This window comes from Hylobates moloch, unplaced genomic scaffold (assembly GCF_009828535.3).
Source record: "Hylobates moloch isolate HMO894 unplaced genomic scaffold, HMol_V3 SCAFFOLD_18, whole genome shotgun sequence".
NCBI lineage: Eukaryota > Metazoa > Chordata > Mammalia > Primates > Hylobatidae > Hylobates > Hylobates moloch.
Genome location: NW_026652293.1, coordinates 44,450,534 through 44,467,947, shown reverse-complemented (window position 1 = coordinate 44,467,947; position 17,414 = coordinate 44,450,534). Strand labels below are relative to the sequence as shown.

General features: G+C 43.8%; 1 protein-coding gene across 1 annotated transcript in view; it reads left to right on the top strand.

Moving 5' to 3' along the window:
• C8A (complement C8 alpha chain) overlaps positions 1–13,975 on the top strand; it is a 64,257-nt gene extending 50,282 nt beyond the window's left edge. The window contains exons 8-11 of the mRNA XM_032136749.1: positions 2,470–2,595; positions 3,758–3,915; positions 8,166–8,388; positions 13,321–13,975. Of these exons, the coding sequence (XP_031992640.1) occupies positions 2,470–2,595; positions 3,758–3,915; positions 8,166–8,388; positions 13,321–13,472 (659 nt within the window). The 3' untranslated portion in view covers positions 13,473–13,975. The remainder of the gene's footprint in view (positions 1–2,469; positions 2,596–3,757; positions 3,916–8,165; positions 8,389–13,320) is intronic.
• The last annotated feature ends 3,439 nt before the right edge of the window (positions 13,976–17,414 follow it).

Sequence of the window (17,414 nt, the reverse complement as noted above, 5' to 3'; positions counted from 1 at the left end):
TGGATTTTGGTACCAGGTTTGACTTCCTCTGCCCCGATCCCAATTTGATAGTGTCATTTTCCCACAGGCTCACTGTAGACAGCTCTGATTTTGGCATCTCTTACAGCCTCTGATGAAAGACTCCTTTCTAGCCCTGGTATATTGAAACAAAAAACTCTCGGGATACAGACTGGTCTTCATTTAAGACATGGCCCCTAGCCTGCTAACTTCTCAAGGGCAGGATCTTACCTTTGCAGATTTGCATCATATTCACGTTAGTTATATTCTCAAGGTGTCTACATTGCCCAATATGCGATATACTGGGGATGGTACACAGTAGGTGCTTACTACATTTTCCTCTCAGATGGCAGAATTCTTTTGTCTAAGGCAATAACTGAGATTAGTGAAAATACTGCAGGCTTCTAAACATGACAGACTTGAGCGTGAATCTCAGGTTCACCATTTTTTAACTGTATGGCCTTAGGCAATATAATTAACCTTCATGAACCTCAGGCATCTCAGCTATAAATGAAAAGTATGAGCTAAGTGTCTAAGAGTGCTTGGGGTCTCAGGTTCTATGATTCTTTGTAAGTCACAGACTCCCCTTGCTGTCTGGGACCCACTTTGGGGTCCTTAGATGGTAAATCTCTGCAGTCAAGTCGTGCTTCTCAAGTCAGACTGGAATTCTCCCAGCAGCACGTGGCAGGCTGTTGCCAGATCTTTCATGAGCATAATCACACCACAGGCATCCTCCAGCCCCCATTAATCAGCCTGTCCTGTCGCTTTAATTCAGCAGCACTCCACCATCCACCTAAGTAATCACTCTGGCTTCTGCCCATGAATTCTTTTCATCCACTTTTGTTTATCACTGTTGAAGCATTTTTTAATCAAAACAATTAAGTATGCTAAATATTCCCCCAATTAGTAATGCATTAAAAATTAAAAGTGTTTGAATGGAAATGGCAGAAGAAGCCCTTTGCTCAGTGCTGAGTGCCGGTGCCCAGAGCATCACTTTCCCCAAGCACTTTCAGCTCAGGGGTGACTCAGAAACTGATATCCAAAGAGGCACAGAGGGCTGCAGCTGAAAGGGGTCTTGGAGATGACAAACTCTTCTTTCCATAAATGGGAAACGGAGGCCCAGTGGGATCATGAGCCTTTCCTAGGATCATACAGGGTGTTAGTGACTGGAATTTGAATTTAGGACTAATGACTTCTAAGTTTCCTTCCATCAGAAACCCTTACCAAAAGACTCAGGGCATTCGTTTATTTACTCATTGTTTTCATTCGTCAATCATTTATTCTGAAAGTACTTACTGAACATGGCACACACCACATTGCTATGCTAACAAGACAATGGTGAATTAGATGCAAGTCCTTGACCCTATAGAGTTTGCTGTTTAATGGGGACACAGGCAAATAAACTTTGATGCTCAATACTCCCTTGAAAATAGTGAATCTAATCTTTAGCTCAACTGAATGACAAGTCCAAATTATTTTTCCTTTATGGTTGATAGAATAACAGTGTGACTGGAAATAATTATTTTGTATAGTTGTAGTTTAAAGGAATGATGTGTCAAAATACAAACTCCCATTTACAACTTCCAGAAGACTCCTTTAGCTACCGAAAAGGTTGAACTCTGTAGCATGGGCAATATTCCTCCAGTCTATTTATCTAGTTTTAGCTTGCCAGGCATACCTGGGGTTGGAAATCCAGCTCTGTTTATTTACATAGCAATGTGGCCTTACTGCTTTGAGAATTATTTTCCTCATCTGCAAAATGCAGGTTCCTCAGCGGGTCCTCAGATGTAGACAAATAGAGAGATGGCTAATGTGGGCCTGACAGTCTTTACGGAGTCTGAAGGGCAGGTAAACTTTCCATGGTGATCCATCCATCTTCCAGCAAGACTTTGGCCTCTCTGGGGTGCAAAGAGGACCTGGACAAAAAGAATTGTGATGAAGATGATCATTCAGGCACAGAGAACATTGGTAGCTCTGAAAAAAGAGGGAATTATTCAGATCCAAAAATGGTTCATGGAGTAAATGACATTTGAATGGAAGCTTGAGTAGCCTTTGGAAAGATGATGGAAAGGGAGGAGGAGAGGCATTTATAGTAGGGGAAAATATGTGTAAAAGTTCAGAGTAATGGTGCCCATCATGGGCCAGGCACTGAGGTAGGCATGGGGGCAAATGCAGATGGATGAGATAGAATTATTGCCTCAAGGTGGCTCAATAAAGAATGGTCAAAGGAAAGAGTGCTAGCATTTTTTACCAACTAGTATGTGCAACACATATCTCTTCTCATTTCAAGAATTATTTTGGTTGGAACCATGCAGAAGAGAAAACTGAAACTGGCTTAAAGAACCAGGCTTTCAACCCAGGCCTTTTGGACTCCAAAGCTGAAGCTAGCTTTTACTACTGTGACATAGTTTTACCATGTCAAGTGTCTTTTAATAACTCAGCATTTTGTGTTTCTCTGTCTCCCTGTTGCAGGTATTACCAGCAGAGATATCATGACATGTTTTGGAGGCTCCTTGGGCATTCAATATGAAGGCACAATAAATGTTGGTGGAGGTTTATCAGGAGACCATTGTGAACGATTTGGAGGTGGCAAAACTGGCAAGTGTTTAGCAATAGATCTCCCAAAAAGAGAAGCCAGGCTTTCCTTTGGCACACACTGGGACGTGGAAGCTATTTTTTTTCCCAGTTGATTTCATTTTAGTCAATGATCACACTGCATAGATGCTAAATACCCCAAAGCAATGACCTGCAGTGGCTCTATTTTGAATCTACTGTGGGCTTAAAATCACCTTAGAAATACTTACCTTTATAAGGGGCACCCTCCTAGATTTCAAGCGTTAGACAAAGATCCAAGTAAGAACTAGAATAAAAGGAATCTGGAAACTGGGCTGTTTGAATGAAGGCCCATCATATTACAGTTCAGAGGGAGGAAATAAGGCTGTTGAGGGAGAATATGGTTACCGATTCCAAGCTTGAAGAATAATTATTAGAGAGGGATTGTACAGGAATCTTTTATGGCATTTCCTGTACAAGTCAATTGGGGTGTTCATATGTTCATTTGCTCATCCATTCATCAAACAAGTATTGAGATTTTTTCCCCCAAGTGGGAGACACAGAGGATACACAGATGATGAAGAAGTTTATAATGCAGTGGGTGGAATAGATATTAAACAGGTTCAAGCTATTCCTATTGCATTATGTTACCTGTACCTCAGGACCTTAAGTCAAATTGTTTCCTGTCTCTTACTATCCTCTCTTCATTTACCTGGCAAATACTCACTTGCCTTTGTAGACAATTCACCTTTCTTCCTGACTGCCTCCCGCACCTCCTACTGTATAGCTGACTAGTTTCTTTCGCTGTGCCTCCACTGAGTTCTATAGTAACATCTGTAGTACCTATAGCACCTATAATGTTTGATTGAACCTATTCGGCGTATAGCAGGCACTGAGTAAATATTTGACATATGAATGAATGAGTGAATGAATGAATAAATGAATGACCACCCATTTCCTGTCCTTCTTATCCTCCATGTGGGCCAGGCCGTCCTCTCAGTATTTCTCCACTCCAGAGGATGGGTCTATTTCTGAGTCTTGGTCCTTCCCTTCTGCCTTGTCCTGCTAGCTAACCAACAACAGTAGAAGAATGGTAAACATCTAAGGAAAACATGTAAACTTTTTCCAATCTCATTAGTGGGGTTTGTCAACCAGTCCTTGGGCTTTTTGGCAAATGAGTTAATGCAGTTTATCCTCTTGATGGCAGAAAGGGAGAGGAAGGCTATGGCTGTGGAAGACATCATTTCTCGGGTGCGAGGTGGCAGTTCTGGCTGGAGCGGTGGCTTGGCACAGAACAGGAGCACCATTACATACCGTTCCTGGGGGAGGTCATTAAAGTATAATCCTGTTGTTATCGATTTTGAGGTAAGTCTTTTCGCAGTTGAAGAAACTCTACGTCCATGAGGAATGAAAGTGAAGCAGACCAGATCATTTCATATTTCTTATTATGAGCCCATCAAAGAACAAGATTAAATGTAACGGCACACTGAACTAGTGGGCTTGCTTGTGTCTGACTCCAGGGAGTGCATGACTTCAGACCCAGCTACGGGACAGCTGGGATCAGATGCTGACGATCTGGTCAGTGCCCAGTTTTACACTGTTCATCCCAGAAGTTCCTCAGCATTAGGTCACATTAGGCAAATTATGATTTTTATTTATACATAAAAGACTTTAAAAATCACATGGGCTAAATTAGGGGGTGGCAAACTTTTTCTGTAAAAGGTCAGGTAGTAAATATTTTAGGTTTTGTGGGACACATACAATCTGTGATACACAAAGTAGTAGTAGTAATTCTTATTTTTTCTCTTCTTCATCAAATCTCTTTAAAAATACAAAAGTCATTCTTAGCTCAAAGGCCATACAAAAATAAGCTGTGGGTTGGACTTGGACCCAGGCTGCAATTTGCTACCATGTTCCAGTTATCTCATCTCTCCATTAGAGGAACCTCTGGCATAGATACTATTCCCTCTCATTAAAAAGACTAGGAAACAGGCTCTGAAAAATCAAGTGAAAATGTCTGAGGTCATAGAGCTCAGAAGTGGCAATGCTTGGATTTCAGACCTTTGGACTTCATATCCAGTTCTCACTTCTCTCTATCCTAGCACCTCCCTTAAAGCAGTGGCTCTCAACTACTAGGGGCAGTTTTGCTCCATAGAGGAAATTAAGCAATGTCTAGAGATGTTTTTGATATTTTTGTCACCACCCACAGTGGGGCAAGGAGGTGTTACTGGCATCCAGGAGGCAGAGGCCTGGGATGCTGCTAAACATCTTTCCATGCACAGAACAGACCCCACAGCAAAGAAATATCTAGACTCAAGTGCCAATAATGCCAAAGTTGAGAAACGCTGCCTTAAATGCTTAGCCTCATAAAGTATGGAAAACTGTATTCTAACCACAAAGGAAGTGATAGTTCTAGCAGTTGCCAAACTACTTCTGTCAATACACAGTGTAGTCCATTCAAAATAAGACTGCATTTCAGACTTTGAAGCAAAAGATCATCTTCTCACCCATTTTCTCCCCACCCTTGCCTATTTTTCTACATATATGTAATATCCCAGATATGGATATAGTCCTCCTCTTAAAACATATACCTACAGTTAAACCTAGAAGTCTATTCTAACACCCTTGTTTCTGTGAAGAAAGAGGTCAGATGGATTAACCTTGATTTCATTTCTTCTTCAATAAGTAAGAGACCATTTTCATGCAACTGTAATTCACATACGGTTTGAAAATTGATATCATCAAGCTGTTAGTGATTTGTGCAAAAACTATAAAATTGATATCAGGAGTAATATATAAACTTTCACAGGCAAGAGGTGAACTTGGTGTTTGCCTTGAGGAAAACTTCCCTGGCAAGACTCAGGGTCATCATTTGGAGAAGACCACTACAGTCTTTTGGGAAAAAGAGTCCAGGCTTTGGTAGGGTTGGGAGGGAGGAGAAAGATGTAATTTAGGTGGTAGCTCAGCCACTTTTTCAATGTGTGACCTTTGACAAGTTACTTCCCTCACTGAGCCTGCTTCTTGCTCTAACACATACAGATATTTCACAAGACACAGATCGGAAGTTACTTAGTAAATGTCAGTTGAAGAAACAGGTTCAGCACAATATCTCAAAATTGGCAAATGATAGAGTCTAATTCGAGTCATGTTTGACTGACACTAACATCCTCAGTCTCTTCACAACTCATGTTGCCCCCTGAGAAGTTCGGACTTGATGCATTAAGCCACGGGCAGGCTTTATAGCAGGGAAGTAACACAGCTAGCATGCGCTTTAAAAAGAAAATGCTCACAGGGAAATAAAGGGTGATATGAAGAAGAGAGAGATTACAGACAAGGGGACCAGGTAGGAGTTATTTGGAGCCTGATATTCAGAGTGGAAACAGCATCTTATTCACTTGCATATCCCCCAGAGTTCAGCAGTGCTTATTTATAGCAGGTACTTAGAGTTTGTGAATGTAGAAGTCCTGTTATGTTACGTTTGTGTTATGTTATTTTGCTATGTTGTGTTGTGCGATATATTATTATGCATTATCCTGTGTTGCTATATTGTATCATTTGACCTCTGAGTTTTTTTTTCTCATCTGCAAAATGGGAACAAGATCATTGCCAATACCTTTTCAAGCTCTAACGTCCTAAGATCCCTTTTCTCCACCTCTCTCTCCTCCTTTAACTCCACCAGTCCACCCTATGGAGTGCTTCCTCTCTTCCTGTGGTTCCTGGGAGGGAGAGATCTGAGGTGGGGAACTGGGTGCAGACCCCCACTGGAAGGTCAAAGAGAAATTGCTCAATGGTCCTGGCTTTCCCTGGAACTAAGAGTCATCTCTGAGCAGGCCAACAGGGCAGCCTATTCTACGCTGACTTCCTAACAATGGGACTGAATTCCCTGAACTTCCAGTAAGTGGTTTTCTCCCCTTGGCTGGGAACCCTACCAGTCCTGATATTACCTGCCTGCTGACCTCAACCGCAACCCCTGACCACAGGCCAAAGTCTGTTTGCCACAGGTCTTTCTGTACACATTTCCAGGAACTCAGTCAAAGCTATTGTCAGTGCCCTCAGTTGACTTCTGTTTCCAGGGAAGTGCGACTACCGTAACGTGGCTCAGTCCTACTTCTGACCTCCTCTGTGACCTTGGCAAATCACTTCCCCTTTGGGGGCCTCAGGTTCCTCTCCTTAAAATGAGACATCTGGAGAAGTGCCTTCCTTTTATGAAAGTATTAAAATGTATAACGTTATAAGCATGCTGAAGATAACCATACGTGCATGCAATTTGAAAAACATGGTTTTTTTTTTTTTTTTTTTTTACCATTATCACATGCAACTAACAAAAATGGTGCTTTATTTTTTGTCATTCTTCCCTTGTACAGTAGTATCTCACATTCAGTACTTCTTCAGATCCTCATAAGAAATCTGGGAATTAAGTATTATTCCCATTTTCTAGAAAATGAGAATCAGACTTAGGGGCAGTTAGGCCACATAGCTAGAAAGGGAGTCACATTTACTTAGCTTTTACCATGTGACAGGCCTTTCCCCTGTATCATCTCCCTTAATCCTCACAATAATCCTGTAGGGTGCGATGACTGTTCTCCCTTTACAGATGAGGAAAGAGGCTCCGGGTGTCATGTGCCAAAGATCATACAGTTGGAAGCAGGGTAGCTGGGGTTTGAAGCCAGGTTTTCTGGCTCCAGATTCAATGCTCCTTGTGCTTCATCTGCTACTTCTCAATCGAGGCAATTGTTTCCCCCAAGGAATATTTGGCAATGTCAGGAGACAGTTTTGGTTTTCACAACTGGAAGGGGGCTGCTGGCATGTAGTGGGTAGAGGCCAGAGACTCTGCTAAACAGCCTACAATGCATAGGACAGCCCACTCCTGCCAATAAAGAATTATCCAACTTGATACGCAATAGTGCCGAAGTTGAGAAACCCTGGACTACGGTCATGCCTGGAATGGGTTGCATCAGTTGTAAATAACCCCCACCCAGCCGCATGTAGCCGCCACGGTTACACCATTAGGGAAATTGCTCAGCAATGACAACAACACTACCTGTCAAGGATTTTATTAATTCCTGCATTGAAGGCTGACAATCAAAACACACACTTTTCCTGCTTCCTAAACGTGGTGGAGGGGGCAGATGCGTTGGCGCAAATAACTTCTAAGCCCACTTGGGATTGCGAGTGCACAGGTTTCAGAGTTAGTAGGTGACTCTTGTGAGAAATGCACACATTGCTCCAGGATTATTGTGAGGATTAAGGGAGATGATTCAGGGGAAAGGCCTGTCATATGGTAAAAGCTAAGTAAATGTGTCTCACGTCCCAGCTGTGTGGCCTGGGACTTTTAACTGCCCCTCTCTAAACCTGATCTTCATTATTATTTCTTAATAATTGTGTGATTCTGAGCCAGTCACTTAAACACTGAGCCTCCCTTTCTTCTGCTTGGAGCTCAGGCGTTTAATACCTATGTCACAGAGTGGCTGTGAGGATCCAAGATGGTGGGACAAATTGGGTGTCTGTGTCTGTGCCTGGCATGTATCAGGCCTTCCAGAAGCTTGGTGGCTGGTTCTTGGGCTCTGGGAATGTAGATCCCAGGGAGGGGCCCTGTGTTCTTTCTGTGCCCACAGATGCAGCCTATCCACGAGGTGCTGCGGCACACAAGCTTGGGGCCTCTGGAGGCCAAGCGCCAGAACTTGCACCGTGCCTTGGACCAGTATTTGATGGAATTCAACGCCTGCCGATGTGGGCCCTGCTTCAACAATGGGGTGCCCATCCTCAAGGGCACCAGCTGCAGGTGCCAGTGCCGCCTGGGTCGCCTGGGCCCTGCCTGTGAGCAAACACAGACAGAAGGTAAGGTCTGTGCATCCCTACCCAGTTCCAGCCTGGCCCAGTTCAAAGGTGCCAGTGCAAAAAGGACTTTTGGGGTTCCCAGCCCTTCCTTTTGGAGCTCTCCTAGCCACTACCCAGGAGCCACCCTTGAGGGTTCTATTACTCACCCATCACACTTAGTGGTTCTTGTGCTTTGTCCTTGCAATCAAGACCTTTTCTCAGATGAGAACTGTTTTATCATATCACCAAGATGTATATGGACAAGAGGATTCATTTCTGGAGCAATAAACTAGTTTCCTAGGGCTACCATAACAAATCATCACAAACTAGGTGGCTTGTAACAACAGAAGTATATTGTTTCAGACTCCTGGAAGCTAGAAGTCCAAAGTCAGGTGTGTTGGCTAGGTTGGTTCCTGCCAGAGACTGAGGGAGTATATGGTCCATGCCCCTCTGCTATCTTTTGGTGGTTGTCAGCAGTCCTTGGCATTTCTTGGCTTATAGATGCATCACTCCAGTCTTTGCCTCTGTCTTCATCTGGCATTCTTCCCTCTATAACTGTTTCTCTTCTTATAAGAACCACTAGTCATTGGAGGTTAGAGCCCACCCTAATCCAGCATGACCTCATTTTAATGTGATTTCATCTGCAAAGATCCTATTTCCAAATAAGGTAATATTCACAGGTAACAAGGGTTTGCCTTGAACATATCTTTTGGGGAAACACAATTCAACTCACTAAAAGAGATAGGTAGATATCATTATAGTGTAAGGAGTTATGACTAAAAACAAGGTTTGGGCAAGGAAGGTTTAAATGCAGATCACTGCAACATGAACAAACTGGTACCAGGGAAGAAATTTATCAAACAAGCATTAAAAATGAATCCCTTAAAAATGAAGAAGTCTGGGGACATGGATGTGAATCCCAGATACTCTACTAAGTCACTGTGAGACACTAATTATTCACGCCTTTCTGGGGCTTAGCTTTCTCATCTATGTTCCCTTTTAGCCCCAAGAGTCTCTATGCATGTTCCCATTCCCAAGCTCCCAATTTTTCAGGCATATGAAACTGTTTATATGGTACATAAAATGATGGCAAAACGTATGAGCTACATAATCAATGTATACATTAATCTAAATTGGCTATTGCAATGAAGAAAACACAAAGGGAAAAACAAAGAAGTCTCGATGGGAAATCCAAGGTATTACAATTGACTCCAGAAAACAAATGGTTGAAGCACAAGGTGGAGGGGGCTGAAGCCATGTGGCCCAACGGCCATGTGAAAGAAACAGGCCAATCATTAGTCCCAGTTCACTCAGTGGGAGCCTGATACAGAGGGCCCCAGAGTGAAAGATGGGTTAACAGAAGTCAAGAGCCCAGGATAAGATTCTTCTCTGGCATACCAAGATATTTGTTCTTGGTGCCACACTTCACCAGATACTGGCAAAGCAAAGCAGGCAAGCCAGGGAAGTGGGACAGCTCAAACCTATGTACTAAGAAGATCTGGAAAGATTGGGAACTTTTGGCATGAAGAAGAAAGACTCAGAAAGGACAAGTCCCACATAAACTGCCATATGGGAGGACATAGAAATTGTATTTTATGGCCACTGAGATTAGGTTGTAGAACTAAAGGAGAGAAGCTATAGCAAAGGAATTAGGGCTTAATGAGGGAGGACTTTCTGCTGCATGTACTGTGGCAGGAGTGAGGGAGGGGGATAGATGACCACTTTTCTGGGAGTTGTAATGGAAGAGATTCATTCTTCCAAGGGATGGTTGGGCAAGACAGCCTCGAGGTCCTTCCTACCCCCAGAATCTCTGAGTCTCTGACCTAAACAAGGGATAGCAACATGGTGAGCAGTTGGTAGTTTGAAGCTTAAAATCTTTAAATGCAAAATTGGATTTAAATATTTTAAGCTTCAAACTACAAATACCAATTTCTTTAGGATTCAAGGGGATCTTCATGCAGTAGACCTGGTTTTAAAATCAGATGATGTTGATTTATTATTTCCTCATTGGGAGAGTAGTTCTAAGTAGGAGGCAGGATAGCATAGCTCAGGTATCAAACTGATCTTTAGTTTTTTGTTTTTGTTTTTGTTTTTCTTTTGAGATGGAGTCTTACTCTGTCACTCAGGCTGGAGTGCAATGGCGTGATCTCGGCTCACTGCAACCTCCTCTTCCTGGGTTCAAGCGATTCTCCCACCTCAGCCCGCCCCGCCCCTACCCCGAGTAGCTGGGACTACAGGCACGCACCATCATGTCTGGCTAATTTTTGTATTTTTACTAGAGATGGATTTTCGCCATGTTGGCCAGGCCGGTCTCGAACTCCTAGTCTCAAGTGATCTGCCCGCCTCAGCCTCCCAAGGTCCTGGGATTACAGGCATGAGCCACTGCATTCAGCCCAGGTCTTTAATTTCTAAGCTGCTAATTTCCATCTGGGCATACCCTGTAAAATGAGATTATATTGGAACCTTCCTTAAAGGTTGTGTTGAGGATTAAACTAGTTAACACTTGTGGTAGGCTCTATTATAATAAGCAAAAGAAGAGACAGCTTCATGTGGGATGTTTCATTGATAGAGGATTGTTCTGGGTTGTTACTTGTTCAAATTCCTCCTTTGCTGGCCAAAGGGGATAGAATCTGGGTCCCAGTGAGCTGCCTGTGTCCTGTGGGAGGTATGCTGAAAGAGGTAAGCCAAGAGGGTGAGTGAAAGCCAAAGACCTTATGAAGGAGCATGCAGAGAATACAAACCAAGAAGACCAACTCCCAGGGCCAGTTCCATCTTCCTTGTGTGAATTGGAAAAAAGACACTGCCTGGTAGGTGGGTGAATTGGGAGAGAAAAAGAAAACCACTCTGGATTGATACAGCTGAACTCAAGGGCCCAGGGCTTTCCTGACTTCCCAAGCAGGGTATGGACTGGGTTGTAGCCGCCATTTTCCCACTGGCCAGGCAGCATTCCCAAGGGGACCAAAGATCAATGAACAGAAAAAATAACTAAGCCTTATTAGTAACAGCCATTATAGCTGCATGTATATGAACTCATTTATTTTCCCAAGAAACTTATGACATAAATGCTATTATGAGTCCCAATTTACAGGTGAGGAAAACAGGGCAGAAGGAAGGTTGGATAGTTTGCTCAAGGTCACCCAGCTGGGGAATGAAAGCGACAGGATTTGGACCTGGGACCCAATCTTTTAACAATTACACCCTACTGAGTCACATCCTAAGAGTGAGTAAATTTGGGGAATGAGAGTAGAGGGTCTGAGACAACTTCAGTAAGTATCATTTTGGGGAGTGGAAAGTGGGGTATGTACCAGTTCATGGTTATCAACCTGGCCTGGCTTAAAGGAACAGATGTGAGCCTTGCCAGAGTAATTTAATTATAGCACTCCAAGGGCCCTCAGAACCAGTGACTTGCTAGGATCCCTGTCCACACAGCATAGAGACAGGAAGAAGGGGGAGTGTGGGATACCCAGACATGCCTCTCCATGGTCCAGTGCCAGGCTCAGTGGCATGTGCACTGAGACACCTGCACACATGGTAGGCATCAGAGAAGGTGTGGGCATTATGTAATGATCTGCAGGGAGGGAGGAGACAGAGGGCTGCTCCCGAGGTCCCATTCCTCCTGCATTCAGTTGCAGGCAGTGCACTTAGCTCATTGCAGGCAGCTCATGGCGCTCCATCAACCTGGTTCCAAGCAAGGTGTGGATATCAGGTGGCCTTGGGGCTGTCATACTGAATTTTCAGCGTGATGGAGACTGGGCTGGCAAGGAAGTCTGAGGCAGGCTAGTCAAATTCCATGGAGGCCCATTAGAGTCCCTGGGAATTTTCTCAGTAAACCTGTGCCTATGGCACAAAGGTGGGAGAAAGAGACAGAAAGCCTTGCTGTGGCTGCCCCATCAGGGAGTAGTATAATTACAGAGCTTGAAGGAACTTGGAGATAATCCAATCCAATGATATTCACACTGTGATCTGAGGAGCCTTGGGGTCTCAGAGCTGCCCCAGCAGAGGAGGGCGAGCCTGACAGACATCCAGCTTCAAATAGAGCAGCTCTACTTTCATCTGACTTAGAGATTGGGGGTCCATGTAAGATTTCATTTAGGAAAAATGAAATTGTGATGAAAAAAAATAACGATTGAAAAAAAACCACTGGATTAGTCCATCCTTCTCATATGACAGCATCCAAAACTCAGGCGGAGCCCCAGGCTGGATAATTCTCTGAGCTAGATTTCCAGATAGTCCATGGTGAGTGCATGTGTTCAGATGCTCTGTGCAGAGAGCCTGTCACCCTCTGCAGCTCCATTGCCAGAATTGAGGGGTTTTGATTTGCAGATCCTCATACAAAGGCTTAGCAATCCTCTCCAGGGAGGTGTCTGGCCAAACCTTTTTGCTGACTCCCCAGTGGGGCAGTGCTCCCTGCTCTTCACACCCTCCAGTGACTCTGTGTCATTCTTCCAAGGGAGCACACCTCCTGCCTCTCTCCGCTATCCGTCTTCCATGGAACTGTGGATTCCAATTTCATGAGATGGGCTCCCAGTGGCCGCTTCTCACTCCATCCAGAGTTTCAAATTAAGTGCAAGGCAGTGAGCACAGAGGTCTTGGTTGGCTACCTGAAGGCATTTCCCCAAGGAGGGATTGCAGACCATTCTCAGGCAACAGGATGGCCTTCCCTCCTCAGTAGCAGCTCTGCAACTCCCTGGACAGAGCCCCCAGGGGCAATTAAAAGCCTGTCTGCCATGGTCTCCGCAGTGAAACTGCCCTTGCTACATCTGGACTAACAAAGGAGCAAAGACCCTATGTACCTTATCCGTATGTACCTCCAACAAGCTGCAGTTGACCAAAGGAGGGGAGGCCAGTCCCTCTCCCAAGGGTCCCACCCACCCCTCCCTGTGCATCACTAGACAGGCCCTTCCCTCTTAGCCTTATGCTAACCTCCTCTTCCCTGGGAAATTCCCTCTGCAGGAGCCAAAGCAGATGGGAGCTGGAGTTGCTGGAGCTCCTGGTCTGTGTGCAGAGCAGGCATCCAGGAAAGGAGAAGAGAGTGTGACAATCCAGCACCTCAGAATGGAGGAGCCTCATGTCCAGGGCGGAAAGTACAGACGAAGGCTTGCTGAGGGCCTCTGGGCACAGGCTGGCGCAGATGCTGTGGATGTCGACCCCTGCACTGACTATTGGATAAAGACTTCTTTCAACTAAGAGAAGATGCAAATCAGCACACTTTTTTCTTTGTTCTGCCAGCTTCCAGGCCTAAGGCTAGGTTTTGCTATCTACAGCCAACTATTCTATTACTTACAAAACTCAATCATTTTATTCAGCAACTGGATGTTGACTGTTAACTAGAAGCTCTGTCCTACTCGCAGCACTTTGGATCATCAAAAAAATAAAGTAAAATAGAAAACTGAGAAAACTCAATCCATGACCAGGAAGAACTTACAGGATGTTAGAGACAAAACAAGCAGACACCTGAAACAATCAACACCCAATAAAACAAAGTAGGATGAGAATTCTCTTAGTTCTTTGATAACAATATTTGTTCATTCATAGAAACATTATTAATTGATAGGGTAAGCACTCTGAAATAATGGGAAAAATATTAAAAATTGACGAGTTATTTCAATTTTCCTTCATTTGAACTCATTTATTAATTCAATTAATCTCTCTAGTTCCCTTAAGTTCTTACCACAAATGTGACGTTCTCCTGATTATTTTCTCATGGAATACTTCTTTTCCTACATTGCAATTTTCACAACTAGTAATTATATTATTTTAGTCTATTTGGGCTGCTATAAAAAAAAGTCATAAACTAGGTGGCTTATCAACAACAGAAATTTATTTCTCATAGTTCTGGAGGCCGGGAAGTTCAAGATCAAGGCAGATTCAGTGTCTGGCGAGGGCCCACTTCTTAGTTTCTACAGGACTGTCTTACTGCTGTGTCCTTACATGGCAGAAGGGGCTAGGCAGTCTCTTAGGTCCCTTCTTTAAGGGCACTAATCCCATTCATTAGGGCTCCATTCTCATGATCTAGTCACTTCCCAAATTTCCCACCTCCTCATGCCATCACTTTGGGGTTGGAATTTCAACCTATGAATTTTGAAGGGACACAAATGTTCAGATCATAGCATATATATTTAATCCCACATCTCTTGTGACTATTTAAGATCTATCTCTTCCTAAGAGACAATAATCTTGAGGGCAGAAGTCAGGTTTGTTTTGTTTAGCACTGTAGCCCCTGAGGTCAGGCTTGTGCCTTAAATGTAGCAGGGACTTAGTAAGTAGCTGTGATTAAATAAGTGAATGAATTGAAGAGTCAGTTCATAGATGAGGTGCACATTGGTCAGCCTCCCAGAGTGGAGAGTGGATTTGAAGAGGCCAACCAGTGACAATCAATCCACCTTCTCTGACCCATCTCTAGGCGAGGCCAGTCACACCAGCCAGCCTCAGAATCCCACAGCACTCCAATCATGTCTCAAATAGAGAACATGTTAGGTAGCACTGAATTTTCTTTTATCCGTTGGTTTCCCCTATTAGATTTTGAGCTCCTTGAAGGCCAGATCTACAATCCTAGTGTATAGTAGGTACTCAAGAAATGTCTGGTGACTAACATACATATTGATGCTTCAAGTCATTCCAGAGTCATCAATCTTGTTAAAGTCAGAATAAGAATTACGTATATGAAACAACTAGAGGAGGTTTTAGGGAAATTAATTGTTGAGTTAATGCTAAAATATGTAGCACACAAAATAAGTGCTGAAGGAGGCCAGGTGGGAGAGAGATTTACCTTTCCATTAGTGTGTATATTGTGGATGGCATGGGGCTCACCCCAGGCCCTGAAGGACTGTTCAACTAGGCAAACTGGGAGGAGATCTCTCAGACAGAAATTCAGCGTGAGACAAAGTCTGAAAGTGAGAAAGACATTTGGGGGTGTGTGCAGGTGCGTATGTGTCAGGAATGGGGAGTGGGGAAAATAATACATGTAAATAAAAGAAGGCATATAAAACACTTGGCACCATGCCTGTCATACAGGACATTATTACCCTCACGCTTATCATCATCATTATTGAGACTATTATTAATTAAAGAATGTGATTTAGAAGTTCATTTCTGAACTCTTTAGATCTTCTATCTGAAAGAAGAAAAAAACTCTTATTGCTTTTCATCCTGTCATCAATTTGCTTTTTACTTTTTAACTTATATTAATAATTAACCTACATTCATTATTTACTGAGTAGTGGCAGTTACATGCTAGAAAGTGACCAAGGGCCAAATTGGCCAGGCCATGTGGTCACTTTAAAGAGAACATTTGATCTTGGCCTAAAAACAGTGGTTCTTAAACTTGGTTGTATGTTACAATCACCTGAGGAGTTTTCAAAACCCTGATGTCTACAGGCTGCACCCCAAACAAATTAAATCTTAATCACTGGGGGTAGGGACCAGACATCCGTAGTTTTTTGGGTTTTTTTTTATTTGTTTGTTTGTTTTGAGACAGTCTCTAGGCTGGAGTGCAATGGCACAATCTTGGCTCACTGCAACCTCTGCCTTCGGGATTCAAGCAATTCTCCTGACTCAGCCTCCTCAGCAGCTGGGACTACAGGTGCATGCCACCATACCCAGCTAATTTTTGTATTTTTAGTAGAGATGAGGTTTCGCCATATTGGTCAGGCTGGTCTCGAACTCCTGACCTCAGGTGATCCACCAGCCTTGGCCTCCCAAAGTGCTGGGATTACAGACGTGAGCCACTGCGCCCGGCCTGACATCCTTAGTTTTAAAACTTCCTCAGGTGATTCCAAGTGCAGCCAAGGTTGAGGCTCCTGAGAGTGGAGGAATCATTATATGTGCATGGGGAATGGGGTCTGTGACAAAACAAAAAGGCAGGGACAGCAAAGTTATTTGTGCTATTTTAACTAGTCTTATGCAAGATCTCTTAAGGTTTGTTTTGTATGTCCTATTGTGCAGCCAAGAAACTGAATCTCAGCAAGATTGAGCCTCATGGGTCACAGAGCAGGCCAGGGTTTGAATGCATCACATCAAACACATGCTTCCATTTCCTCCACCCACCCTTTGCTCTTGTCTGCTGGTGGAGGGATTTGGAGAATCCTCCCCTGTGAGGCACAGGGGAGGGGAAGAAACCAGAGGCAGGGAGGCTCATCAGGAGGTAAGTGTAGTAATCCGGGCGAAAGATGAGAACTTTGAGATTAAGTAATTGCTTGGATCATCTGTGAGCCAAAACCACCAGCTGAGCAATGCCATCTTCCGGTCTTCTGAGCCGGAGAACCCAAGCCAGCATCTGTCCCACTCCCCACTCCTCTGAGGATGCTACATCCCCAAAAGCTTTACAAATTACAGTGGCAGTTTCAATCATAGCAACCTTTTACTACATTAGCAGCTTTCCCTCTTCAAGAATGACTGGCTCTCACAAAGCAAAAAGCATAAAACTCATCCAGTGCATTTTCCCTTAGGTCTTTTAAGAAGATCTATAATCTAAGGTTTTATAGGTAGGTGTAAATACATGGTTTAAAGATATAATCTTCAGCTTGACAAGGTGTCTTTTGAAAAGTAAATTAATGACAGAATAAAAAGCAATAAGGAGAGGCTTTTTTCTTTTTTTTCTTCTTTGTGAGAGAGGAAGATCTAAAGAGTTCAGCACTCAATGAATCTCTTCTGAACTATATGCCCTTAGGGTGAAGAAAATGGACACAGAGAAAGGATAGGCTTCAAAAGCCACATTGCAGAGATGAGAGATGGCAATGTGAAGCCACTGAGTATCACGAGAGGAAGGGGATGTGATATGGATTAGAGGAATGGCATGAAGAAAATTTATGGTGGTACTCCTTCACATCAGAAATGGGCAAAATACTCTCTGGAGATCTCTTGTGCAGGCCCCATGCTGGGTGCTGGAGGTTCAGAAATGGATCAGACATGGTCCCATCCCTGGAAGAATGCAGCCTGGTAAAGGACAGCTGTGAACAATGGCAATAGGTCCCAGGCAGCAGGAAGCCCAGGGACCTGTGGGGGATAACCAGCTGTGGGAGCAGAGCAGGCAGCCAGGACGTGGCCAG